This window comes from Coloeus monedula, assembly GCF_965178545.1.
Source record: "Coloeus monedula genome assembly, chromosome: 1".
Classification (NCBI taxonomy): Eukaryota; Metazoa; Chordata; class Aves; order Passeriformes; family Corvidae; genus Coloeus; species Coloeus monedula.
Window position 1 is genome coordinate 119,769,832 of NC_138781.1, and position 27,870 is coordinate 119,797,701.

General features: G+C 35.1%; 1 protein-coding gene across 1 annotated transcript in view; it reads left to right on the forward strand.

Moving 5' to 3' along the window:
* RP1 (RP1 axonemal microtubule associated) overlaps positions 1–27,870 on the forward strand; it is a gene marked incomplete at its 3' end in the record, with an annotated part of 163,329 nt that overhangs the window by 93,986 nt on the left and 41,473 nt on the right. Inside the window, 18 exon segments of the mRNA XM_082284668.1 lie at positions 1,217–1,237; positions 1,241–1,373; positions 1,376–1,435; positions 2,733–2,792; positions 2,795–2,886; positions 4,790–5,007; positions 5,981–6,167; positions 7,644–7,750; positions 7,752–7,802; positions 7,804–7,844; positions 12,969–13,067; positions 13,070–13,116; positions 15,883–15,954; positions 15,958–15,961; positions 17,562–17,624; positions 17,627–17,692; positions 18,170–18,351; positions 19,340–19,426. Of these exon segments, the coding sequence (XP_082140794.1) occupies positions 1,217–1,237; positions 1,241–1,373; positions 1,376–1,435; positions 2,733–2,792; positions 2,795–2,886; positions 4,790–5,007; positions 5,981–6,167; positions 7,644–7,750; positions 7,752–7,802; positions 7,804–7,844; positions 12,969–13,067; positions 13,070–13,116; positions 15,883–15,954; positions 15,958–15,961; positions 17,562–17,624; positions 17,627–17,692; positions 18,170–18,351; positions 19,340–19,426 (1,590 nt within the window).

Sequence of the window (27,870 nt, forward strand, 5' to 3'; positions counted from 1 at the left end):
TAAATGAATCTGTTAGGAGGTCTGTGCTCTGTCTTAGGAGCCAATCTGCTGGTGGTGCTGCCAGAGCCAGGGCGTAATTGTGTAAGGCTAATTTCAGTGTCTTATTGTGATGCAACAGGATGCACAAAGGATTTATTCCCTGGAAAGTCACCAAATCTTGTGTTGTGACGGGTATTGGGGGAAAAAAAGCAGTAATATGGGAGAAGAACAAAGCTACTGCCAACATTTTCTGTATTATTTTTTTTTGAATAAAAATATAGATTTTTAAAATAAACATAATTGTTGCCTTTAAAAATTACTAGTTTTCAATTTTTTCACTCAAAAATCACTTCCCATCCTGTCTTTCTTGTAGTTGCCCAGTGAATGGCTGCCCCATTACTTCCTGCTGTTCAGAAGACTTATCATGTAGTGGTTAATGTCATGCAAATCATTAGCCACAATCAGCAACCAGTTATTGAATTTCCTACATGTAGTATGGGAACAGGGCTGTGTTGTCCTACAGAGTTATTTCTGTAACAGCAATGATTTATTTTTATTCAGAAATATCCCTTTCCTTTAATGAAGAATTGGTTATAAAGTAGTTTTATGTTCTAGGCCAAATCATTTAGCAAATGAGAGTTTAGTTAAAACTTCTTCACTGGTGGGGTTGTCAAGCACTGGGACAGGCTGCCCAGGGTAGTGTTTGAGTAACCATTTACAAACATGATGTGGCACTAAGAGACGTGGTTTAGTGATGGACTTGGCAGTGCTGTTTTAATGGTTGGACTTGATCTTGAAGGTCTTTTCCAACCTAAACAATCTTGTGATTCCAGGCTCATAGTAATCATCTTTAAATATATACCTCACTTGGCTGCTGATATTAGAATCTTTAATTGTAAGTTAATGCTCTCTTTATCCAGTAGAGTCACAACTTTCCATGTTACCTTTTGTCTAAAGAGCCTAAATGCACACATCTTACTCATTTTAAGATCAGATCTTGACTCACTCTAAAGGTAGAGTATCATACTTACAATACTCATAAGGGAGTCAATCTCACCCATGATTATAAATGAAAAAAAAAAAAGCATTGATTCTATCGTAACACTTATCCCAGCCTCAAACTCAGCTTTTCCATTATTTACTGTTAAATTTAGGAATTCTACACTGGGGACTGGGGAAAATCTCTCTAAGTGAACCAGACTTGACAGTACGCTCTTCCTCGTGCTATTTGGTGCAGGTTGAGCCTGGAGATCTGGGGTAGGTATACAAGATTCGAGTCAGCTGTGATGATGTGCCAGGCTTTGAGGGCTGGAATCTGAAGTCTTTTCACTTAGAAGAGTTGCATGCAAAACAAGAACTGAACTTTGAGTGCAACTTCTGGCTCACTCTTAAGAGAAAAATGAGGAGCTGGTAAAAGAATTCCCCACAGTCACTGAGGACCAGAAAACTGTACCAGGTAAAAGCACCAGGAAGACATAAACACTGTAAATTAACTGCTTGAAAATAAATCAGTGTCACAGATATAATATAGTGCCTTGTCTGGGTTCGATATCTTCAGTGGCTCTATTGGCACCTGTCTTCATGTCCACACCGCCAAAATGTTGACCCACTTAAATTTTAATTTTCCAGCAAAGTTGCATATTGGATTTTACAGTTGCTAAATCTTCTGCATGATTCTAAGTGGGAAAAACTGAACAATATAATGGGACTTTTTAAGGAAAAGAACATGTTCAAAGCCATGGAAATCATCTGTTCTAGAGTTGCTATTGAATTACTTAGCTTACAGTAACTTTACTTGCTAACACAAGTATCAGAAGTAAACCTTATTGCACAGAAAAGTTTGGGATTTTTTCCTAAGGACTATTTTTTTTGTCATGCTGAGAGTTTCAGGATGAACTCAGAGATGCCCTTGGAATGTCAAGGCTTACAGAAGTCCTGCGTTTGTTCAGAAAAGTTAGCAGTAACACGTGAGATAGAAGTAATTAGAGACATGACTGCTTTGCTAGACTAAAGTTCCAGAAGTTCTGGTCCCTGAATACTCAAACCTATTCATGACCTTAAAAGAAAGTGTAGTGTTACATTAGTTAAATGTTAACTCAGCAGGACTGTGCATTAAAAATGACATTTGAAAAATTTTGGTTCTTTTTGTATAAGTCTGAATACATGTGCAATACAATGATCTTCCTTAGAAGAAAATCTGATCTGACTGTAGAAATTCATTCATACAGGATCAGTATAGAGGCAAAGAATTTATAGTTTCCTTCCTTAAGTTAACAAGTGCATTTTGTAAATTGTTATGATTATATGTCATGTCATGCATCCAGATGCTATGTTGCATCTATCTGTTATTTAAATTTGCATAACTTTATTCTTATTCTTTGACCTGTGTTAGTTATTATCTATTGCAAAGATAATTCAGTTTCTGAAAATCCCTGAACTCAAACGAATTCTTATTTTCCAGATCTTGCACAACAAAACAGAATTGGGCAGAGTTTGTCTAGATTTATAAGTCTAAATTGTCCAATTTCCTTCAAATTTCTAAGAAAGTAGATGGAAAGTCTTCATTGAGCTTAGCATGAAGAGATCAGATTAATAAAGCACCTTGATTATTTCATTCACTCTTTAGCAGATTTTTTTCCTAGCTGCAGAAATAAAAAAGTAGTCTTACTAAATACTCTGTGTTGCTGTTTTATTTTAATCACAACTTGTACTCAATCAGCTTTAATTAAACTTTTTCTTTTCTTTTTGTACAGTCTGTAAATATGTTGTTTCTGTACATATTGGTGACTGCTGGGGAGCAGAGCCTTTTGCAAACGTTATATCACTCTCTATGGCAAAAGAGAGGACACAGGTGTGAGGAAACTTCATACATCTTTAACAAAAGGAAGAAAATTTCAAAGAAATAAGGTAATGGCACAATAATGCAGTCTTACCTGTACAGGGGCTAGTACTGCATCAAGTATCACTTAATGCCTGCTCAGAAGGCATCTGGATAGATAGGCAAGAATTTGGAAACATTCACAGAACTTATCTTCCAGATATTCAGAGTAGACCAATGCCAGTGTTATTTACTTCCTGCACAAGAACACACCCATGTGGCCGTAAAGGCTCCACACGAGCAGTACAAAGCAGATTAGTGGGCAGAACCTCTGTGATCATGCTTCTGACTTCTGTTCCAAATTTAGGACAGATCAGGTAGGAACCAATTAAAAAAATCAGTGATTCAAAATAAGTTACAGAAATTTCTGTGAGACTTTTGCAGTCTGTGATGTTTCTGAAACCACAATCCCACATGAAACACCAACTCAGTATCAGTAAGTTTAGACAAGAAACAAAAATTCCACTCAGAAAAAGAATGCATATAAACTCAGTGTTTCTAGACAACCACTATAAATAAAGTTCTTCTCTTGTGAATTAGGCTTTCACTCACTGCACAAGGAAGTTTGAAAAAACTCACTGCCAAAGTGTACATTGTCAAGGAGAGGCTTAGATTTTCGTGAAATAATTTTATTAGACAATTACCACAGTACTTTTTAGGGTAAAAGTGGAATCAGTAATGAACTGAGAGAATTTCTAAATTTCATTCTGTGTATTTCTCTTCTATACAGACGACAGCACTCTATTGACATTATTTTAATTTGTGTTCATACATGGATTTATTTCCTAAAATATCTTCATTAACAAAGTTAAAGATTTCTGCTCACGATCTGCTGTTGAGTTTGACTATTATTAAAAAAAAAAAGATTTTTTGGTCGTATGAAAATACTTTCAATATTAGTAGCAGAAAATCTACTTCTCTAATATTTTTATTTAAAAAGTAATCGGGACAACACATAGGACTTCGGCAACCACTGTACGTTTTTAGGAATAAATTTCCTAATATCTTGTTTTTTTAATTGTTTCAACATTCAGTTTAGTAAGCTCCTACTACTGAATTGTTTTATTTGCATTATGGTGTTATAATCCTAGACATTGCTGTTCAAAATCCAATTGTTCATAACTTTCTAACCTTTACCAGTTACCATGAGGTGCATCTGGCCCCTGGCAGGGCCTTATACAGAACATCTGGATTTCTTACAAAACAAGCAAAAATTTAGTGGGGCATATAATTTCTTTCTCTGCATTTCTCATTTTTCCTTATCTTGCTTTTCTGGTTCCTATACTCATCTACTGCTGTTTGTGTTTACTTCTCTCTTGTCTTTCTCTGCCTTCTCCATTCTGCTTCCCTTCCCATCTCTCATCTTTTACTCTTCACTTGCATTTTAACTTCCTCCCTTACTCTTTTCTCCATTTGCTGTTTCCACAATTTTCATTCTGTAATGCAAGCAAAAAGTCAGGTTTTCTGACTACTGGAGAAGAATTTAGAAGTTATCTTGGAGTGAACACCCTCTTTTTAGATCTCTAACTTTTCTTTAGAACTATTAATGTATATCTATCTAGATTTGTATGATAAGTTTTAGAAACTAGATATTTGAGAGATAGAAATTTGATTAGAACCAAAGTCTTGTCAAAACTGTCTGACTGTCAGAAGGTTGAAGTATATAGATTGTAATGTAATAGGAAGTGACTGATGCTGTGATCCCTATTGTCCAAAGACCAAATGAAATTACAATGCATCATTAATCATGAATATAGGATTAAATGTTAGGTATAATCAGTGTGTGCTTTCTTAGATTCAGCAGGGAGATGTTATGTAAAATTTTACAAAGAAACGGACATAAATTTTAATTTCTCAGATGAATCCAGGCGTATATTTTCCCTGAAATTCAAGTCAAAATTCTGTTTTATTAAGTATTTCCCTGTTTTGCAGGTGGATTCATTTTTGGTGGAAGCTGTTTCTCTGAGTCATTTGCAAAAAGTGCTCATACGACATGATGGAGAAGGCTGCAGGGCAGGGATGTACCTCAAGACAGTAACAGTCAAGGAATCACAAGATTCAGACAAAGAATGGGTCTTTCCATTGTGGAACTGGCTTGATACTTATCTGGGCTTATGTGAGACTGTTTGTGAGATTGTAACAGTTGGTAAGTTCTCTGCAAAACTGACCTGCCCATTTTGTATATATTTGACTACAGCTCTTTCAGATCTCTTTCATATCTTTCTTTTATTGAAAATGTGAATTTTCAGTTTGATCTTAGCATTATAGCATACCTAAACCTGGATGTACTTGGCAAAAGAACAATTACAGCAGGACATCTACTCATTTAGAAGTAGTAAAAGATTTCTTCCTTCAATCCTGTGAAAACAATCCAATGCAAAGGAACTACTGAACTTTGTCCAGAGGAAGTAAGACATAAGTTGTCCTTGATTCAGTTGTGTGGTTTTTGTGAGGTGTAGAAAGTACATTTTTTCTGAGCTGTTCCTCTTCATGAAATCATTTTCACTTCACCTAGAATGGTTAAAACAGAATTAAAATGAAGAATTACAGTAATTAATGAAGAAAAAGAGATGAAGATAGTAATATTGATCTTCTGAGGATCTGGCAAATAATTTTTTGTGTTTATTGTGTTACCTGTCAGCCTCACACTATTAGAGCACCTATTATATTGCTAGGTAACATCTAGTTACAAGCCAAGTTAGTTAGAATTGTTCATTTTGCATTAGGTGCCTACATGCTACATATGGCTGCATACTCTTAAATGATAAATTTGCTTTAGTAACACTGATGGCTTTTTAAAGAACAATTACTTAGACCTCTAAAAGGTGACTGAATATTCTCTTAGCAATTACTTCCAAACATGACGAGGAAAATACACTGGCATCAAAAAATGCCTTTGAAACTAAATTTTAAACACAGAAAGAACATTAAGCTTCTAAATTCTTTGCAAAAAAAATCTAATAAAGATATTGATGTGTTATTCTTAGTGAGCAGTTGCTATAGATACAACATAACCTGCAAAAAGAGCTTTGTTTGTGTACTGAAAAGGCTACAGTCCTGCTAGATTATGCCATTCTCTCATGCAGCCATTTTTCCTTTCTCTTTGGTGATTTTTAAAGGTAGAAGGTCGACTCTTAGTCCTGAATTGCCTGAAATCAACATGAAGTCATCAAGTCTCTGGATAATGGATATCACTGGATCTGACTTAAGTGGTGAAGAGGATCCAATAAGCCTTTCTTTTATCTTCTACGGCAACCTGAGTCACAAAAAGTTGCCACTTCAAGTCAGAGGAAAAGCAATTCAGATCAAAGTACTTCAACCTTTCTCTGTTGCTAGAAAAGCCTACGAATCATGTAGCCAATAATCCACTTAATTCTGAGATAAATTGTTTCTTTAAACTAAACTACCAAATTGATTTTTAAGTCCTCTGTGTAGTTTGGCACAGATCATCATTTTTGTTTGTAGGTAGCAACACATGAACAATGGTTTTTGAGTGAGCAAATTCTCCCAGTGTCTCATACTGAGAATGTTTAAGTGAGCGAATTGGTCCCTGGGTGCCTATCACAGTGTATGCCATGCTGCAGGTACTGATTTACAGCCTTTGGTGATCTCACAAAAATCAGCAATTTGTAAGCATACAATATGCCATGGGATACTGTGGAGCTTTTGGGGCTGATGATAGAGAAGGAAGAATCATAAATGAGATGAAATGTACAGAAGGTTAATTTTTCTCTTTTCTCTCTCGTGTAATTTATTCATCCCTGCCACCAGTTTCTCTGAACTGCTTTTTCTAGTATGGATTCTCTTTTTTTCCCCCTGTTATTTATTGTCTCTTCCTTTTTCTTCTTAGTAAATTGAACTTTATGGTTGAGCTAAAGAAATCATTTGTTGTATTTTTACATTCCTTTTTTCTTTAATGGAAGAGGAACTAAGCAGACTAGACTAACCACAAACACGATCCAAGATGACGAGTACTCAGAGGGTTTTCCTAAATTATTTCCGAGAACCTGTGGTAAATACAAAAAAATAGTATGAAACTGGAAGTTCCCTGTCAGAGGAAAGGCTGAAGTCATGGCCTTCTACTCTCTGAGCATATTTAAAATGAAAGAGCAGGGGAAAGAATCCAAGAAGTATCGAATAGGAAAAGACAACTTCTGTTTTCTCCCTTTTTTATCTTACAGGGAAAAAAATATTGATTATAAACCAATAATTATAATATCTAAGGCCTCCTCTGCTTTCACTTACTCAAGCAATGGTATGTCCCAGAGATGCTGCATTGTCCCCAGTAGAATCAGATTGGTTTTTTCTTCAACTATGAATGCAAATATCGTTTCTGAATGATCTAGAGTGAAGATGGAGGAACTCTTGGATGTTTCCTCAAAATTGGATTAGTTCTCCTTCAAATTTATAATTAATTGCGCCATTTTTTATTGGTGTGAGAAATATTTCCAATAGTGTCCAAAGTTTTAAAAATTGACTAAAGCTTCTGTCCCTGAAAGTAATCAACTGAATCTGTGTAATATGTATGAACATTGTGCCTTGTTCAGTGTACAGATTTCAGCAGTCACTGCCATTGCTTGTTCCCTAATATCACACCTCAAGCATTCCTCATTCATGTTATTAAATCAATTTTGTATTGATTAGAAAGGGGAAAAATAGTGCTAGTTATAAATCTGCCCCAATTCTTTAACTACTGAACTTTGTTCAACTGTTGCATACAGCTGCCAACTACATTTGTTCTGGCATGACTGAAATGAGATCCATTCATCTCTTTCTCCTCTCTCAGAATGAACTGGCAGATATTGGCTCAATACACAAAGTTCAGGTAACTGGCCCACACAGTGAGCTAAAACAACCATTGCATTTAGATTTATTGCATATGAGGCACAAAGGACGAGATGTATTTAGATTTTGACTGCTGGTTCAACCCTAAGGAAGACAAATGTGGAGCTGCCAGATCTCTATGCAGATCAGGAGCCTTTGCCTGGTAAGTTACGTCCTTTTTTTGTTACTGGGGTCAGGATCTGCCTCTGGAATACCAGCACACCTCTTTTGGGCCTAAAATACAGTGTGAGGATTTCCATAAGAATTTGATATTAAGGAATGTGATGGTTTTGCACATGCATTTACCACAAAAGAGAAATCATTGGTATGAGTATTACAAGAGATGCTGTAACTCCTGATACCAAACATAGTATTTGACTCCTTTCACATTAGATGATATTCCAGTTTTAGATCTTAATTATTTATTATCTCTTCAAATTAGTGTTATGTCATCTGAAGATGAGTACAAAATGTAATCTATTGTGTGATATTACTTATCTCTTCCTATTCACAAAGAAATATACGTGATCTAGAAACATAGTAAAGAAGGGAAGAATTGTAAACCCTCTACAAAACAAAGGTAGAATTTTTAAAATGCATCACAATTAGCCAGCAAAGAGATATCCAAGATTTTCAATTACATTAGTGTTTTATAGATGTCAATGAGAAATTTATAGTACAGAGTGTAATATTCTATAAAAATATACATTAAGTTGCATGTTTCTCTGCTGTTAGTAACACACGTGAATGGTATGATGCCAGAGAGATAATTAAGTGATTTCTGCCAACCACCCCCACCCCTCCCCCTGGAACAACCAGTTGTATACTGATAACTTGATCACTAGTACTTGAGAACAGGCTTCCCATTTATCCAGCTCATTAGAATAAAGAGGATTGATGGAGATAGTAAAGATCATATATCGAGGCTTTTAGTGCCAGTTAAGAGCTCTATTGCTAGAGGCTATAGTACAAAGAGTGTTCTGCTTAAACAGAAACTAGTAGAATAAGATGGAAGCAGCCCAGAAAAAGAAATAAAATAGACCACGTGGACTTCTGCTGACCATTCTCTAAAGAGAGTTTCCTAAATATTTCATCCAACTTAAATTTGAAACTTGAACAAAACCAGTGAAGCCCTTTTAAAGTTCTGGTTTTGTGTGGGTTTGCATAATTAAAAAAATATAGTCACCTTGTATTAATTTACTGAAAAATCTTACCACTTTATGCTTTTGATCCACCAGATTCAAAAAAACATGGGATGTTGGATGTAATATATGCTGGATGTACAATCATGAATACAGTAATTCTAGACCTTATTAAAAGGCCCTATTTCCCTAATTTATTTAAGAAAAAATGGGAAGAACTATAAATATGGACAATTATTTTCTGAATTCAAACTTGTTAAATTTTTTACTACATATAAAAAGTCAAGAAATTTTAAAAAAAATTCTTGAATACACCCCTCAAAGCCTCTATTATGCTTTGAGTCAAATGGAGTTACTCTCTGAAAGCATTATTCTGATGTGTAAAGTAATTAATTATTGAGGTATATTAGAAAGTTAGGGTGTTTTTCTTGGGAAATTTCTGAGAAAACATGTATATACTCTCCCTCAAAAATGAATCCATAGACAGGAGTATCTACTAACCTAAGAATTTTCTCACAAACCATTTTGTGGAGTCCAGCAATTTACAACTGGAAGTGTTAATATCAGTTTTATTCTTTGTGGCCCCAATACTACAGTCTAAAATTTCTTTTTTGTTATATTCTGGTTTTATTCCTAGACACACACACAAGAATTTAATACAAAATAATAAAAAAAAATTAATATGTATTTACCCTCCTACCTTTAATTCATGGGGGTTTTTTCCCCTTTTTGAATGAGCATTGGGTGATTACTTTCAGTTTTGCACTATGTTATCTTTCAGATGTAAGAGAATTTTTATAAATAGGATTGGGAAGAGACAAAGAATGACAAGGTTGAATGAAACACCTTAGTGGATTTTTGTTGTTGGGGTATGTTGTTCATACAGAACACAATCAGAATGGTCCCAAACTCAAAATCTTTTTACCCCATTTCCCGGCATCCCCTTTCTCTTATGACTCCTTTCATAGAGGCAACTTTTTATACTTTTATTTCACTTAAATGGTCGAAAAATAATAGGAAATATTTGCTTTGACTACACTGAGCTTTAAATTATGCATCAATAGATTCAGCAGATTCAGCTGAAAATACCGACTCAGCAGAAACACTATATATGTTTCTCAGCTAAGCTCATGATTCTGTATATTAATGATTCTGGACAAAAGCAGTAATGATATGAGCACTGTGGTCTCTAATCTACCCCCACAGGAGTGGTCAGACACATGGACCAATGTATTTTGACCTTATTCCTACAAGAAGCCTTTCGACTTCAACGAATCTGCTCCTACGGCCCAGTTACGCAGACAAGGCAACACTGAATGAATAACACAGAAACTTGCCTTCATATCCTAAATCCCCTGAAACAAAAAACTGCCATTGGCTAAATGCTAACGAAAGTGTCACCTGGACAGCTCATGCATTTTCAACTCTCTGGAACTCCAGAAATATCAAATCTGTGTAGCTGCGCTGACTTCGATGAAGCCATGTTGTCTTTTACCTGACAAGGCATATTTAACTGCCTTGAAGAAAGGGATGAGATATGTTAGGGCCCCAGGCTGGGAAAGCTCTTGTTTTACTTCTTATCATCAAACATGAGTGATACCATCAATTATAAGAACTTTTCCAGCCCTTAGTTTAAATTATTTAAAAAAAAAATAATGCCAGGGGATGTCCCAGAAGTAAATAGTGCTGCAGTGAAATAAAGCTATTTTAAGCAGATTTTGTCAGACATCATCGTCATGTAGTAAAAGATAAACAAATACATTTCAGAAGTTTATTGAAACAAGCACGCTTTTATTAGCAGACTTACACAGCCCTTATTATTTAATGAATCCTTTTAAATATTAATTTTACAGTCAGTATACACACCCACTCTTTAAAACCATTAATCCAGTTATGTGACCTTTTACTTTTAGAAATAGAAAAATAGCTATATAAGATGTCACAATATTTGAATTCAGACCTTTTGATTATAACACTCATCATGAATAGCACCAACTTGTGAAAAGAACTGTAAGAAAAGCTTAAAAATAAATATGCTCAGAACAATTTTTTTCCCCTCCCTGTTTTTCTATCACCTATGCATGAAACTAAATGACAGCTTTAGCTTCTGGGTTCATGGAATCATTTTTAACCCTACTAGAAATTTCTCATAATTATAATCTTTTTAAAGAATGTACACTTTGCTTAAATAGACCATTTCTATCTTAGAAAAGATTTGATTCAAGAAGAAAAATGTTCTGAAAATATAAAAGTTTCCAGGATGTATACTTAAATATTCATGTATCCTGTGATGTACATTGGACTGAAATATATGTTTCAGACTTGAATAATGTGTATTTCCATGCTCTCTGGCTTGTAATATCAGTTGTGCAACTGAATGTGCTTAGTTCCTCCTCGGTTTCATGTCTGTCTAAAGCACCACTCCCCTTCCTTGCACACATGACTTTCCTGGGAAAGCAAATGTTGTAGATCCAGCTAGGTTCCAGGGAGGGAAAAGAGGCAGAGTGAGGCTGGAAGACTTTCTCCAGCATGCAAACATCACTTAGTTTAGATGTTGTCTGTGTTTTACTGCTACAGCGATGAAGGTTGTGGGAGTAAGGGCTGATAATTTGTGGTAGTCAAGGACAGCTCAGTACTTGTAATGTGCTGGATTTTAAGGCTGCTCAGTTCTTAAAAAAAACCCAACTCTTTAAGTTGGTGATAAAAAAAAGTTCAAGAGATAGTACAAACATTTTTGAATACATTCTTGGTACGAGTGCATTTCCCATTACCTGTATCCCATTTTACAGTGGATAAAAATGTTGTCCCTATTAAAAATATTAGTCATTTTTTACAAACATGTTGCTACAAGAGCATAGCTTTTATTCTTAGGCCTGTGGCTGGAAGCAGAGGAACATTTAAACCATCTAAGTTTAGACTCCAGAGATCTAGTGTTTACCTCTAGAATACATGGGAACCCACCAGAGGTGTTTTCTATAGCACCTGCCTTTCTCTGCTGTCTACATAGGGATCTCAATCCTAATTTAGCCACCAAATTAGATTCCTAAATTGACAGTACCAGCTCATTAAACAAATGTGCCCAAATGAACCCACTATACGAATGATATTTACTATTATAATTTGAATAAGAGCATGCAGCACCAGAAGGAAAATAAAATCAAACCCCCAGAAACCCTTCCTATTTTTTCCTGGGACCCTTGTTGTTAAAATGATGTAAATAACAACGAATATTGAGATTGTGACCTGCTTCTGTTTAAGTATTTCCTTGTTTCCATGATAAACTCAGGGGCTAAAATAGGTAATTTTAAAAGTGAACATAGGAGATTTCCATGATGTTTGTTTGGCATTAATTCAATCTGATCTCATTTGCACCATTTACCTATGTATTGTGACAAAAAGAGGCAAGGAAGCAGAAGCTTCGTATAGGGGACATAGATGTCTTTTCTAATCTCTATATATGACCACAGCTGAGAAAATCAGGAATGCTTTCCCTTAAACTCAAAATTCACTTAGCTGACCTGTATTTGTGGGCTATTATATCATTAATAGAAGGTTTTTTGGAGATTGATACAAAATGTGAGAGGACTTTTCTATTTATATGTTAAAGCTGATGTTGAAAGAATTTCTTATTCTTTATTTTTGTTTCATATTAACATATTTTAACTGAAGAACATTGTGATAGCATAATGGTCTAACTAGTGATAAATAAAAATGGAGGGAAGACCAAAGAAATAGCAGTAAATAGTCTTAGAAAGAAAAATTTAGGCTCTCTGAAGATGATGTAAGTATGGCTTTTTTCTTAGAAAGGAATTTCCTACCTTAGAGGGAAGAGGACAGCACATAAGAGATCCTGTGCCCCAAACAGCAACCAGTAGTGCGTATTTTCTGGGAGTGGTGTCAGAGCAGAGCAAATCTATGCTCTGTAGATTGCCATCCTGTTATGCAGCAGGAATGTGTTTGGGTTATATATGTCACCAGGACTGAAGAGACCTGTACTCCTTGTTTGGTGGTACAGTATGGGATTTGGGTGAAATCTGCAATGGCTTCTACCAGGAACTGGTATATAATGCAGGTGTCAGGCAAGACGACAAGGAGTGTTTTCTCCTGCTGACTTTTTGGGATTTTTTTGTCTATTTTTTCTGAAGTTGTGGAATATGAAAGCCATTTTCACACAGGAGACTTGAAGAAGGCAGATGCCACTGGAGAGGTTTATCTTCGTACACAAGGAGAAAAAAGTGACTCAGGAAGAGATGGCTTAACTTGAACAGCCTAATCACTTTCTCTAGAGGGCAGGTAAGATAATGAGGAAAAATGTAACTGAATCTGTGTCTTTTTGTTAGAACTCATGTTCTCAGTAAACCATTCATGGACAGAGTATCAAAAATACTGATGTTATATATTCCATATAGTGGTTGTCTCCATAGCTAACATATTGTTTTTAAGCATTGTCACTATTGTGCTACAGTAAAACAGTTAAGATGATGAAGTAATTTTGAGTTGGAATAAATGACCTCCAAGATTTCTGTTTTAATATTCCAGACTTTTAAGGCCAGGGAGGCATCACTGCTTTATTAAAATATGTCTGACTGTTAGAACTGATAACATTTCTGCAGGATAACTTGCTTTTGTAACCACTCCATCTAAAGTAGTCTGCAAACTTTTTTTGTTTTCAGGAGCACTGTCAGTGTTCCAAGAAGAGTCTTATTTTTTCATGTTTCCTATTTTTCCACCCACTTTTTGCTTTTAACCATGGTAAACATATTGTTGCTTTTTGAGATTAAATGGCTTTTCCTAGAAGAGTAATTCTTTGAGTAGTTATAGGCATATGAACAAAGTAACTAAAACAAATTTCAGCTCAAAAGCAAATATCTCTTTCATATCAAAAGGACATGTCTAGTTGATACTTTACTAGATCCTAGTGTTTAGAATTTCAGCTTGGAATTTTTTTTTTGTTTCTGTTTTTGTTTTTGTTTTGTTTTAAGGATATAATGAAATCATTGTGAAGTACCTAGAAATCTTCTTTTGGGGAAAAAAAATCTTCTTTTGGGGAGGGTGGGAGAGAGTATTTCACTGTTGCCAGCCAGCCTAGAGTAGTTTCTTCTCTGGAGCAGAAAGGCAGAGAAATCTACTTGATACATGCTTCATTGATTCTTTACACATACCTGTGTTTATTGTATCTGCTTTTCTCACTATTTTTAAAGATTCTAGAAAATACAAGGCTTTTGTATGAAAACAAACCCAGATCTTACTCATTATGTCCTCTTTATTCCTGTATTTTCTTTCTCCATTGTGGAAGAGAACATGCATGCCCAGTGTCATGCTCGTCAAGAACTAATCAAACTGGTAGCTCAGACTTCACAAGATAAGTCTAAAAATAATGACAGGATAGTAGAGCTCATCTTGCTTTAAGAAGTAATGTAGGAAATTGTATAGATTAATCTTTTTGATGATAGATAATAGTCCTATGTAGTATGTCTTAAGGATAAGACTGACTGCTACAATGGATAAGGTATCAGTACAGACTGGAAGAGGGACAGATTCCTGTTTCTTTCAAGAAACCAAACTGTCCTGACCTTTTAAAAAATTCTTTATTTTATAAGAATGTCTTATGTTTTTTCTAAGAATAGAACTTGTAGAGAAAAACCTGAACAATAGCACTTGGCTTCTGTGAATACTCACTCCTGTGGAAGTACACCTCATCTGCAATTTCACAAGGATTTGTTCTGTATAATCCAGATTCTGTGACAGTTTTTCAACAGGCTTGTTCAAGATGCTAAGTCCTTCCTCTGAAATTCTAAAGGATTTTTCTATAGCCTGGGCCGTAACAACCTAATCTTCTTCTTATAGAAAAGATTTCGAGTAACAACTCTTTGGGTATTCACTCTTTGCAGTTCTCTTTACTCCAATTTACCCTCAAATGACTAATGCTCTGTTCGTGGTCATTGCTCTTTTTTTTTCTAGGTGATTCTTTTGATCAATATTATTCTCACAGATACTGAATTTTGGGAACTATGCCACTGTGGGAACAATGCAAGGGGTTTATTATTTTTTTTTCAAACCCACAAACTAGTCCTCAAGTGTTCAAACTTGAGCTTTCGACCCAACTTCCCAAGACAACTGCTTCTGTGTACAACAGGATAACTCATGAAGTCACATGAAATAAAAGTCTTAGCTGTAGAGATTTAATTTCACAGCTGGCTTCCCAAAAGATTAGATGAATCCATTCATGAATAGTATGTTCCCAAACCTGATTTCTTCAGGCCCAATTAAAAAAAGCCAATGAATACGCATTTTAAGCAACGTGTGTTCCCAGTGTCAGTGTGCATACATACATGAGCTTTCCCAGAGATTATGGAGATGACTGCTCAAAGAAGATGAGCATATATAGGCAAGAAGGTGAATAAACTGAAGATTTTTGGTAAGGAAAAAAGGAAAGACTCCATGAAATCTATTGATCATTCAAGTCTGTTGTATGTAGAAAATTCAACCTATTATAGAGATGACTTCAATGAGGCATCCTTATCCCAACAGCACAGTGACTGAAATCTTTCCAGATACCATTCACTTCATTCCCATTTACATGCCTAATTCCCACAAAATTAACTGTGAATTTTAGAGAAAATGAAATTGCTCCAGATTTTCAGAATTATTATACATCTACTATTTATCAGTTTCATTGCAAGGTAGGTTCTGGACCAAAATAACTTTTCACACACTAGTAATTGATCTGATTTGTTTATTTCAGTCCATGAAGGTAGGAGAAATGAGAATTTTATTGCTAGTGTGTGTATCTGATGTTTCCAAAATTGCTTCCTACTAAATACAGAGGCATTCTGAAATTCATAATTCATAATATTAACTGGATAAGAAAAGGTAATATTTAGTACATAATATTTAATTATGAAATCAGAGACAATGAAATGGCATAAGTGAGATAAATTTGCTTCCATCTCAATAGAAAAGAATGACCAGACACACAAGGCTAAACTGATAAATACTCAAAACGAGATCACTATTATGTTTAACTAAAATATCATTTTGATTATTTTCATATTGCAGGTGGATATGTTCCAAATCCAATCAGTATACCTTGGCAAGTTGAATCAAGTTCTTGTTGGATTTAAAAGTCTATGAAAAGGTTGGTAGTTTTTTCAGTTAATGTAAGGTAACAATAACATAGATTATTAGATTTAGGTGATCCTAATACTTCAGAAATGTCTGAAATTTAATGCAAAAGTGGTTACTTTTTAAGTTCTAGAAAATATGAAATTGCTTTCCATTTTCTGCTGTTCATTATTTCTGTTGGATTATACATGTCAAGTATCCAGATCCAGCTTACTTTTACTAAAATGTGCAAGGGATTCCAAGGAAATGTGGCAATGTAAAATGATAAAGGTATATATGAAACTTTTCTCCATAGAAGTTTCTATGTTTTTATAAGCACAATCAACAAAGCTTTTGTTTTTCAGGAAGGAATATGACACCATGCTTTTGTAATGTTTGTAAATTTAGTCTTCCTGTACATTTTTAGATGATGGGTAAGTAAAAATTTAAAAAAAGAATTTAATTTCAGGGTTATATGCGTCTAGGTAAAGATAAGAACATAAAATCAGTTCATTAGATTGTGAAGTGGAACACAGAAGAAAGGCTGTTCTGGCCTTACAGCTTCTTTCCTTCTAATCCATGCAAAATATTTTTTAAGGGATCCTGCATTTGTGAGGTTGACTGGCAGATAAAAAGGCTGTATTCCTGCAGCATTTTTTCCCATCCTGCTTCTGGGTCCAAAGCAGCTGTTGTAGCTAAAAACCCAATTGCTTATTTCTTGAAAATAAATAGCAACAGCAAAGAATATCATGAACTGGTATTTTATTCATTCCTTTGCCTACAATTTTGGCTCATTGTTTTTTAAAGGCAACAGAACAGAGATTCTACAGATATTTTACTCCTGCAGATAATGTTCATAATGGAAATAAGATTGTTCCAGAGTATGATAACCTTGTCTTGTCTCTTGTTCTTTCCTCTTTTCTGAAAAAAACACAAGGTTACAAAGTGACTCTGTAGGTTCAACTCAGACTCGGAAAGATGGGCTGGGAGACTATTTCCGAGATGGTAACATTAAAATGAACAATCAAATTTTCATTCACTTCAGCAAGACTGGGAGTGTAACCAGGTTTACCAAGACACGGAGATCTGGCTCTGCAAATGTTTTGTTTGCAAAGAATGAACACAAAGGTCTCAATCAAGATAAAACTAGCTGAAGTTTGCTCCTTACTGGATAAAATTGAACCTCACCAGAAAGAAAGCTGTGTCTTGAGTGGATTTTCTATGGCTAATGTCATAGAAATCCTGATCCTTTTTCCATTAGAACACTGATAATATAATTTCCTATTGGGGTCTTCTTGTGTCTAGAGATTGCATACCGAAGTCTTTCCATACGTTTGGAAATACTTTCCATACTTTACTTTGAGATGTAATCATTACAGCAAATCTATCCCTATATGTAATTTCACAAGGTCTATAAAAACCTTGAATTGAATATTTTGGAGTGGACAAAGACACATATGGAGTGGACATATACACATAGCCAATATATTTTCAGAAGTTTTATTCCCTTAACAAATCAGTCAAAAGAAAACCTTTCATTGATTTGATGAAGGTAGAAACTTATGGCTGAAAACACAGAATATTTTGTTGCTTAAAAGGTATAAATTAATAATGTCCTGTTTCTTTTCAATCAGATGAGTGGTTTTTGGAAAAAATGGTTATAAAAGAAGTCCTCTACCCTTTTTCTGCACATTTTTTTTTCACAACTGCTGGATCAATAAATGCTCCAAGAAAGATTTTGTAGAAGTGGCAATTCTGCTCAAAGGTAATACAAGCAGAAGTGTCCTTTGTTTCCATGAATCACTCCTGTGTGGCAGAGCAGATCACAACTGGTATAAGGTTACTTCACACAGTAGGAAGAGCTTAGCATGGGTACCCCAACAGTGAGGGGCACAGGCCTGGACCAAGGTGATCATGCCTTTTTTAAATAAAGAGGAAGAAATTATGCTTGGGATGGAGAATTTGGAAATGGCAGTATTGAAAGGTTCTCCTCTGTCAGGACATTTTCTGTCTTTGGAACAATACAAAGGAAACAGGCATGGCCTCTGCATAAGTGTGACATGGATCCATGAAGCCGCTGCCCTGGTTTTCTCCCCCTCCATGGGACTAACATGAGTAACGAGGGGTTTGTGGCCTGAATTTCCTGTGTTGGATCCAGCACTACCAGGCAGTGCAATGTCTTGGTTTATATAGCCTTATAACTTAAACACGGGCTCTGAATATAGGTTTGTTTTTGTTGCAGAAACATCTGTGACATCTCTTCCCACAAAAAATTTTGATATGAAAAGTAGAGGACAATGGCAAACATGGGTGCACTGCACACAAGTAGCAGAAGATGTTCCTAACATTCAAGTTGTTGTATTTGGAAGAAAACGGAAATCCCCTGCACAGAAAGTTCAAAATCTGAGTGATACTCCCTTTTTGGTTGGTTTCTTTTCTTTTTCATACAAGTCTTACCAAATAGCTTCAGTAAAATATGAATTGTAGTCAGAGTTAATGTTTATACCTCCATGTCTTAAATAAACACAGCTTGGAGAACTTCTCACTTGTGGGCCAAAGCATATCACTTACAAAAAGTCTCTTGAGGAAATGCCAAATATGATGTGAAAAACCTCATTAACTTTGAATTAAGACTGGTAGGCTTAACAGTAAGGCAATCAATAATGAAGCCGTTCCCTACTTTCTTTACATTCTACTTCTCAAACCACAACTAATCTGTTTGCACTACTTAGAAGCTGTGTCTCTTTGTAATGAACTTGCACCTGGGCAAATATCAATTCTGTAGTTTGCATACAAAATTTATGGCAGCTTCTGCACAGCTGTATGAACCTGAGCTACCCCTTTTGCAAGGTTTTTATTATTGAATATGTGGGAAAAAAACCTCTTTACACATCTTTTGCAAAGTGGCAGTGTAAACATCACTTGCTTAACTTTTGCAAGATGAAAAGCTACAAGCAGCATCATATGATAGGACTTGCAGATAACAGCCATCCTTTCTTTTGAGCACTAGAATAAACAAGAATAGAACCAATAGTCAGGGATAAGAATCATCATGAGTTCAAAATTTCAGTTCAGGCTTGAGAAAAATATGTGGTGTAGAGGATATAAATAGGAAAGTGAGGAGAAAAGAACTGGTCTTGAAAATACAGAATTCAGTTATACATTTCCTTCTTTTTGTTGTGTTGGCCTTTGCTCTGCAACAAATTTTCTCTGTAAAAAATAGACATAATTTATGATAAAAACGTGAGTCCAAATTAACTCGCACTCTTAATAGGACTTCCTCACCCTAACACTAACCTCACTGACTAATATTTTTACCTGCTATATTTAGCTTTTTGTTGGATTTAAAGTATGCCATGCAAACTGTTACATACAACATATAGTTATTTTTTACTATTTTTTTTCCTTACAGTTGACCATTGGTGATATTGGAGATATAAAAAAAGTCTTCTTTGTGTCATGTGGTCCATCCTTGAGAAGAGGAATTAAACTTCACAAGGTATTCCAAATACACCACACATAAACTTGCAATATTCTTCAACATAGCAGTAAATAACTTTTGTTGAGAGACAGATGGTTAGCTTTGCTTTGCCACACACCAGCAAAGCCAGGCATCTCTTGTCTCAGTTACCTGGTATCTACAGATGACTGCCTACAGCTTGCAGATCTCTTTGTGGGCAGACTGACCTTGTTTGCACCTGCTGAAGTGCATATAACTATAGCTCTTCACTGGTGTGCAGACCCATTCTGCACAGTTCATTGTGACAAGGAAGGTGGTGTTTCCTGCTGATGTTAGGAAAAGTTAATCCCTTCATGGAAATACTGACTGTCTCCAGCCTCAGACCAACCTACCTGTGGAAGCCAATTAAGCCAATACTTCAGTATCTATCCTTTGCAATGTGGCCATCAGTGGACCTTAAACCTCTGATTGCAGTTTAATACATCTTTAAGAATTCTCATAAAAAGGAATGGAGAAAAGACTTAATGCTGTCAATCTTGAAATAGAATTAGAATTTAAAAGTATACTTAATACTTAAACTTGAAGGTTAATTCAAGAAAAAATTGTTTCAATGAGCTCTGCCTATGGGCAAGGGCAAAAAACCCCATTGTGGACATAGCACTGAATTAATCTGAAGTCAGTAGAAGAATTCTTTCCTGAACTGAGCCACAGAGTCCCTTAGCCCTGCTATGAATTTGAAAGATCAAGGTGATTCCTTAAATGCATAAAGACTCCAGAAATTGTTCTGGTGGGAAATGCTAGGGATAGATGCATTTCAGACTAAAATGTGAATGGGCTTGTGGCACTCAATGGAACATTGAGTCTGAATTTATGAGCTCCTCTGAGGACAGAGGAGGAGTTTATCTTATATTTTCTCCCCAAATGTGTTCTGTGTCAGCTGATTTTGTAGTCTCAGTTTAGGCTATAAAACTGGAAAGAACAGGTAAGCAAAGCTAATTTCTCATTTTAAATATGCGTCTTCAGGCCATTTGATAAAGCATTCCAAAAATATGTTAACACTATGTTTAATATATCCATTATGTAATATAAGATTTCAGCCTCCAGACCTGGTAGCTCAACACGTGGTAAAAAATTAATAAATGTAATAGTTTGCTTTCTTCTTTCTTTTCCAAAACAACCCTATGCAACCGGCTAAGTGATTTTTGTCCGCACTTTCAAATACTTCACAATTTATTTAATAATTGGTTTATTAGTAGCTATAAATTGTTACAATCTGTCGGTAGGTTGCTATAGACATAAGTAGTCTCTTGCACTGGTATGCATATGCAACCCACAGCATAAACCACAATAACATATATTTCTTTTGCCACTAGTATGTTCATAATATCTAATATTTATTAGTCTATTTACAAATTATTTATTCATGGAAGCATAATCTAAAATGTAACAAGTTGGCCTCACTCTATAGAACTCTTACAGTGCAATAAAAAATAGAGATATTGTATAGAAATGGAAACATTACAGGCAGCAGTCAGGATGTGTAATATTGCTATGAATCAGTGGTAAAACCCAACCCCAAGTAAATAAAATTCCCTTCTTTGATTTCTTTTTAAGCGAAAGAATTAATATCCAAAGTTTCAGAAATTTCTCAGAAACACAGACGAAACTGTTAGAAGGAGATAAAACCCCTACATTCATTTTGCTACTCTCTGTTTTTCTCTGTTTTGATGTTTACAGGGTTCTTCCCTGTAAACAAGTACCAGAGGTTTTCCTGTTATCTCCTACAATTTTCTGCAAAATTCTACAGCAAATAATTTAACCTTAGCTAAAATTTATGTATTATGTGTAACTTTTGAAGATTTATGTACTATAGAATGAGTAGTTTTTTCTTGCTCAAAAATAGTTTCTGGCCCTTCCCAAAATAAAATACAAACCCATTTTTTTACGTTTGTTTAGAATATATAAACACTACATGATTTGAAGTTCATGAGTTCATGCTTCGATGTAATCTTAGAACTAGCAAGAGTTTGTCAGGTATGTTTTATTTTAAGGCCAAAGTCTGCATAAATTTGCACACCTCATCTTTATGAGTCCAGTTTCTACAGGCTGCCTGCATATGCAGGTAAAACTTAGTGCAATTTTAAGACAGATAGGAGTTTGTGATATGTATTGATATTTAGTTGGGGTTGTATATATTGATAGAAGTTGGGAGGAATATTTTTGTACAAGAAGAAGTTATATGTTTAGTGCAAGAAAATTTTGGTTTTGCAAGTGCAAAAAATAGGTAAATAATGTGCTACATTTTTAGTGGAATTTAATTCTATCTAAATAAAACTACATTTTATTAAAGTAATTAATGGTTTAATTCTGGAAATGGTCATGGGGTATTGTTTACTTTCATCTGGAAGCCCTGTGTCTGATCTTATAAAGTGCTGGACAGAATGAATAAGCAATAATGGAAAATGTTAGGTCATTACATTTCTAAGAACTCAAGGGCAAGACAGTCCGACAAAATTTTTGAGAGTGGAACTGTCAAATTCCCAGTAATTTAATTTTTCTCATTCAATTATATAAATATTTATACATTTCAAAGCTTGTAGTTGAAATCTGTGTGAGTAGACCTGTACTCAGGATTTCCAAACACTTGTATGTGTATTCTGTACAATGAGCACAAAGTTTTGCTGTTGTGGCTGCTGTCAGTACTGGTAAGAAGTGACCACAAAAATTTTGGGAATCCCTGCCTAAGAATTTCAATTACTTCCTATCCTGATGAAATTAAGTTTTTGGGTCTTTTTGTTTCCTTTTTCTTTGTTTTAAATGTCTTGGATATAATCTTTCTGTACAAAGAGATTCGAAAGACTGAAGAAACTGTTTCTGCAAACTTGCAGTCATTATCTATTTATAAAAAGTTTAATATTGCATGTAATAGTTACCAGAATTGTTTCTGCATATACTTGATAGATTTTCATTCTGTATTTTATAACCTGACCTAGGATAGAATGCATGATCTGAGTTGACCTCCTGACACTGACCCTCTCAGCTGGGATATGTGAGCTCCTAAGGCTGTGCTTCCTCAGCTAGTTTGGGGGTTCTAAGCCCACAAACCTGGAACCTAATTTCTTCACTCTCCAATAAATGTTTAAAGCCAAGCAGAATGAAGATGGACCTAAGCTTGCCCATTCTACTGAAATTTATTCTTCAAATCACTTATTTCCATGGGCAGCCCTGAAAACCACTGGACACGTCATTTCTGCCAACTTTGAAAATCCTACCTGAGATATAGCAAGACCTATTCAAATAAATAAAAAGTGGCAAAGCAAATGTATTTGCAAAATGGACATATGCTACCAGGATTGATGTAACTGTATTCATTCATTTGACATTCTGAAACTGCAAGCACATAGAGGTCAATTTAAGCTGTATCTTTCATTGGTTCTTTACAAATAGGCCCTATGTTCGTGTCAATATGCAATGAAGAACACACCTATAAACATCAGGCTGTAGAATTAGCAGCTTGCAGAAGCTACTGTAACTGTTATGCAGAATCAGGTAGCTGCTATAAAGTGTGTGCAGGAGTTAGTAAAAGGAAGAAATGTCATTTTCTATTGGGAAAGAAATAGGGAATTAAATAATTCAAATAAATGAATTTCTTTCTCTGATTGTGCCTGCAGCTCCAGCTAAAAGACATGGACACTAAACAAGAGTTGGGCTTTCACACAGAAGCCCCATGGCTGTTGGTTGATGGATCTGAGACTGTGACAGAGCTTGCTGCAGTCAGGCCAGACCAGCCACCACTCAGGGGTATGCCGCTGAAATGAAAAATAAGCACATGAGCAAATGCATGCACACACAGAGAGTTGTAAACTGCCTAGTAGGATGAGCACAAGGGACAAGAATGCAAAGAATTTTATATATATTTAAAAATCACTCATAATTACTTTTAACTATTCATTCAATAAACGGTGGGGTCTTTATATGTATCTAGTTAAAGCCTTTTCTTCTGTTTTAAAACAACTGACATGTATTGTTTTCACTAGACTAAGTATCAATTTGAAAGTCTGAAAAATGCACAAAGCCCAGTTAGTATATTTTGATTGCAATTTTCATAAAATGACTGATTTGCACTTAATGAGGGTCTAAATCACAGATTAAAAAAAGGCAGGTGCAAAGCCATAATGGCATGAATCACAAAGAGAAAATGCAGGGTTTTTTTAGGTTTTCTTCAAGCCCCATGTCTGCTCCCGAAGCCATATTTCATTTCATCATTGTGTTTAAAATATGATAACATCTTCCTTTGTTCAGATTACATTTATAAAATATGTAGAAAAGAATTCTCATTCATTATACTCTATGAACAGAAGTCTTAGTTAAAATATTTAAAACTTTTTGCATGTAATATCTAACTGGAGGCTAGACTGCAAATGGAAATTTATCTTAAGAGTCTGTTAGAACATTTAATTCTTCACAGAACCCATTAAAAATCCTCTGTCATGCTGCCTCAAGGAATATGTACAATATAACTCATCAGCCAAATTCATGGCAAGCCATCCTTTGTTGTGAAGAAAAATAATAACAATGCATATTTGTATAAATAGCTGAGCCATTTCTGTTGAACATATTAACTGATGTTGGCCATAATTCTCAAAATATGAGATCAAAACACAGTTTGGCTGATCCAGAACAAAAAGTGGTTTTCATCATCTGTTATGTCTGTGTTTTCTCCTTGGTAAAGTGTTAGAGTTGATAAATCCTAACTCAGTTTAAGACCTGTAACTCCTACAAGAACTCCTGTTTTTTTATAAAGCATGATAAAATCAGTGTGACTCAGGTGATTTCAGAATCCAGAAGTAGGACATTTTCTCCTTCTGTTATGCAAGCATGGATTGTTGCATTGATTCATAAAGGACATTTCATCCCTAATGCTGCAGTGTGTGCTGTAAGATAGCTAGCAATCTATATGAAACTCAGAAAATGGAAGTCAATTCCTGTGACTTAATTCCTTGGTCTTGAAATTAATCTTGTACCTAAAATATATTGGTTTATAATGTTTGATAATTACATTGCTAATAATCTTATTTGGTAATGTCCTGTGTCACTGATTTTTCATGGCAGAAGTCCTTTACTCAATCAATGTCCATGCAGGAACATTGCATCAGGCACAGATGCAGATGTATTTACCACAGTATTTGGAGAGTGGGGAGATTCCTGCAAAAGGAGATTAGGGCACTCACATTTTGAAAGAGGGAAGGTTAGTACTGAGTCATTTTCCTTACATGTTTGTTTGATGTATTTAATTTTATTATTTTCTAATACCATATTTCTTTTCAATTATGAAATACCAGTATTGATGTTACACTCTGGTAACCTGTGGAAATAATGTGTTGCTTACTAAGTATAGGTACTTTACCTGAATTGAGATTACAGATTAAGAACGATTTGAGTACCAATAAATTGAAAATCCACAAACCATCAGTAACTGTTCTTAGACTCTGGAACTGAATTGAATTATATATGAAATTCTGTGGATTAATTTTCACCTATTTGTGAAGCTAGTGTAGAAATATCAGAGCTATTTCCTGTGACTGCTCCTTTAAAACGTTTGGTTATTTTTTTTTCTTTTTATCTGCCTGGATAGAGTTGAAAGAAAGATTTTAAATGTGTTAGCTACTCTATGTTAATTAATCCATTTATCTGTAGAATTGCAAACAGGTAAAGCTGCTTGTAAACATAATTGTCTGCTCTAGATAAATCCTAGGAGAGATTTTCTGGTCAACCTTTGCTTATTACCATATTAATGATTATATCTATACAACATGTTCACCCATACCCTGAACTCAGAGCACTTGATCAATTCATCCTGTACAATAAAGCAGAATCCTCTGTATGTTTTCATACTGTTTCTTATGCTCTCTCATGCCTGAGATGCCATAACTTTCCTAGGCAACTTGTTCCTCTGCCTTCCTAGCCTTGCACTTAACAACTCTTCCTTTACTGGATTTATTGTGTCTTTTTGAGCTTAGAAACTTAGAAACCAACCACATCATTGTGTTCCAGAGTCATTGATGCTTTTTCTTCCACGAATTTTTATAAATTTTTCTATAGACATGTCATAAGTGTCCATAGTCTCCTGTGTCAATTTAATTGCACTCGATCTGCTACCTGAGTAAAACTAAATTAAAACTCATTCCACATCTTTTTTTGGAAGACACAGTGAATGTTTTCTTCCACATCACCCTCTCTTTGCTTCTCCCTTGCTTTTATAGACCTCTACCCTCTGTGCAATTCTATTGCTGTATTTTTTCTTGCAAAGAAGAATGTCACATTAATCTTCCTACTTAGACTTTCCTCTATGTTTTTCTGATTCTCCAATTAATTTTTTTTTTCAAGACGTCATTTTTTTCAGAATCATGCTGTCTTAGTCCAAACTGTGCTATAACAATACAGGAAGAGCTTTATGATTTGATTGTCTGGATGATATTATTAAAAATATAGGTTAATCCTTGGCATTTTTGAGGGCAAATGTTTATAGGCAATTAGAAGGGTTAATTAAAGGTGTAAAGGCACATATTCAGTGACATAAACTGGAAAAGGAGTCTAAAAAGAAATAATTCCCATGGCACTTTCATACTGGACATTAATACAGAGTCAGTGATGTGGCTGTTAGTGTTAAAGAAATCAGAGCCACTACGTTGAGCAGCAGAGTGCTAACTATCTTCGCAAGCAGTTCCTTTGTTTTCAGGGAGCAGTTTTTTGTGCTGTAGACAATGAAAGCATTCCTCAGCTTAGGTATTTTGTGTGTTCCTGTTCTTCATTGTTCGATAGGTTCCTGGGAAAGGGTTGAGCAGTGGGATGGCAAAATGTTCTGACCATACTGAGCTATTTAAGGTAATAAATATTAAAGCTGGTGGCAGAGATTGCAGAAGAACCTCATACAGAGTGAATGGGTAATAAAATGGCGGATTAAATTCTTTGTAGCTAAATGAAAAGCAGTGGCTGTGAGGGGGAATAACCCCTTAAATTTACATGCAAAATGATGGGCTCCGAAATATGATAGTAGTAGGATGTCGTCTCAGTAGAAGCAAAAGAAAAGGAAACCAGAACAAATAAAATGTTTAGAAGTTATTAAAAAAAAAATAGAAAAACAGTCACTTCAAGGCAGAAAACACAGTCATGACTCCGAAGATGTTCTGTGGTGCAGATGCATAATAGATGCTGTGTTTTGTTCTGATTCACTTGTCTTAAAATGTTCAAGAAGGATGTCAAGTGATATGAAGTATCTTCCATACAAAGAACAATGAAGCAGACAAGTACATTTGGTCTGGAAAAAAGATGATGAGAGGAAAGGTGAGGGAGATACGAAATATAAAATGGCATAGAGAAAATGAACATTTCTATTAGTGAAGTACAAGAGCTCAAAAGCATTCAATGTAATGTGAAGGTGGCAGATTCAAAACAAAAGGAGGTGTATTTTTGCTCAATGTGTAATTAATACATTTTACTTTCTGGTACAAGATGTTGCAGATGGTAAAAGACATATTGGTGCAAAAAACCTTTGCACATTGTCATGGAAGACAACTTTCCACCGAGGCTGTTAAGTGCAAAGACATAATCTCTTTGCTCAGGCAATCTCCGAACCAGAAATTGCAAAAGGCTGAGAGACTTTATATTCAAGAAGCATCTCTATATATTTGCCCTGTTTTTCAGCTCTTCCCTAGAAATCTGTTACTGGTAGCTGTTGGCAACACTGTACTGGACTAGATGGATCTGCAATTTATACTACTACCAGTCTTACAATCTTTTTACATAGAAGTACATAAATAAAAAGTTGGAATGAGGTTTTACTGAGAGTTTCTAAATATAAAAAAGGTGAAAGGAAGGAATACAAAGGGCAAGCCGTCTTGAGAGACAAGATTATGTCAGCAATATCTCTGAAAAATGTGGAATGGACAGGCAAAGAAAACAAAGTTAGGGAAAATTGAGACTCAATAAAAAAGGATCTCTCCTGACTGATAAAGAACATGAATATAAGGAAAAGCCAGAAAGACAGAAAATTTCAACAAATTGTAAGAAAACAGACTAAAATGGGTTTGCAAAACAGTTTAAATAAAATCCTGTTGGTTTTCATTAATTGTACTTCCAGTGGTGTGTTTAATGCAGTTCCAAACGTCTTTATACTGAAGGGGAAAAAAAGAAATGTAATGACATCAACAAAAAGTATGTTCTTTCTAATGCTGAGGGAGTAGGCAATTTAATGTATTATTATGAGAATTCATTGATAACAATGGGTGATTATGACCACTGTTGTCTAATGAATGTTAATTATTATCACAAAGAATGAAACTAATGATAGGTCCCTTTCTCAGCTAGAGTTAGCTGTGAAGGAACATGAATATTAGCAATACAGGCTATTTCCTCTTAGTCAAGGGTCATGTAGACTGACAGGAAAATTATATTTGGCTTGGAACGACAAAGAATAAAATTAA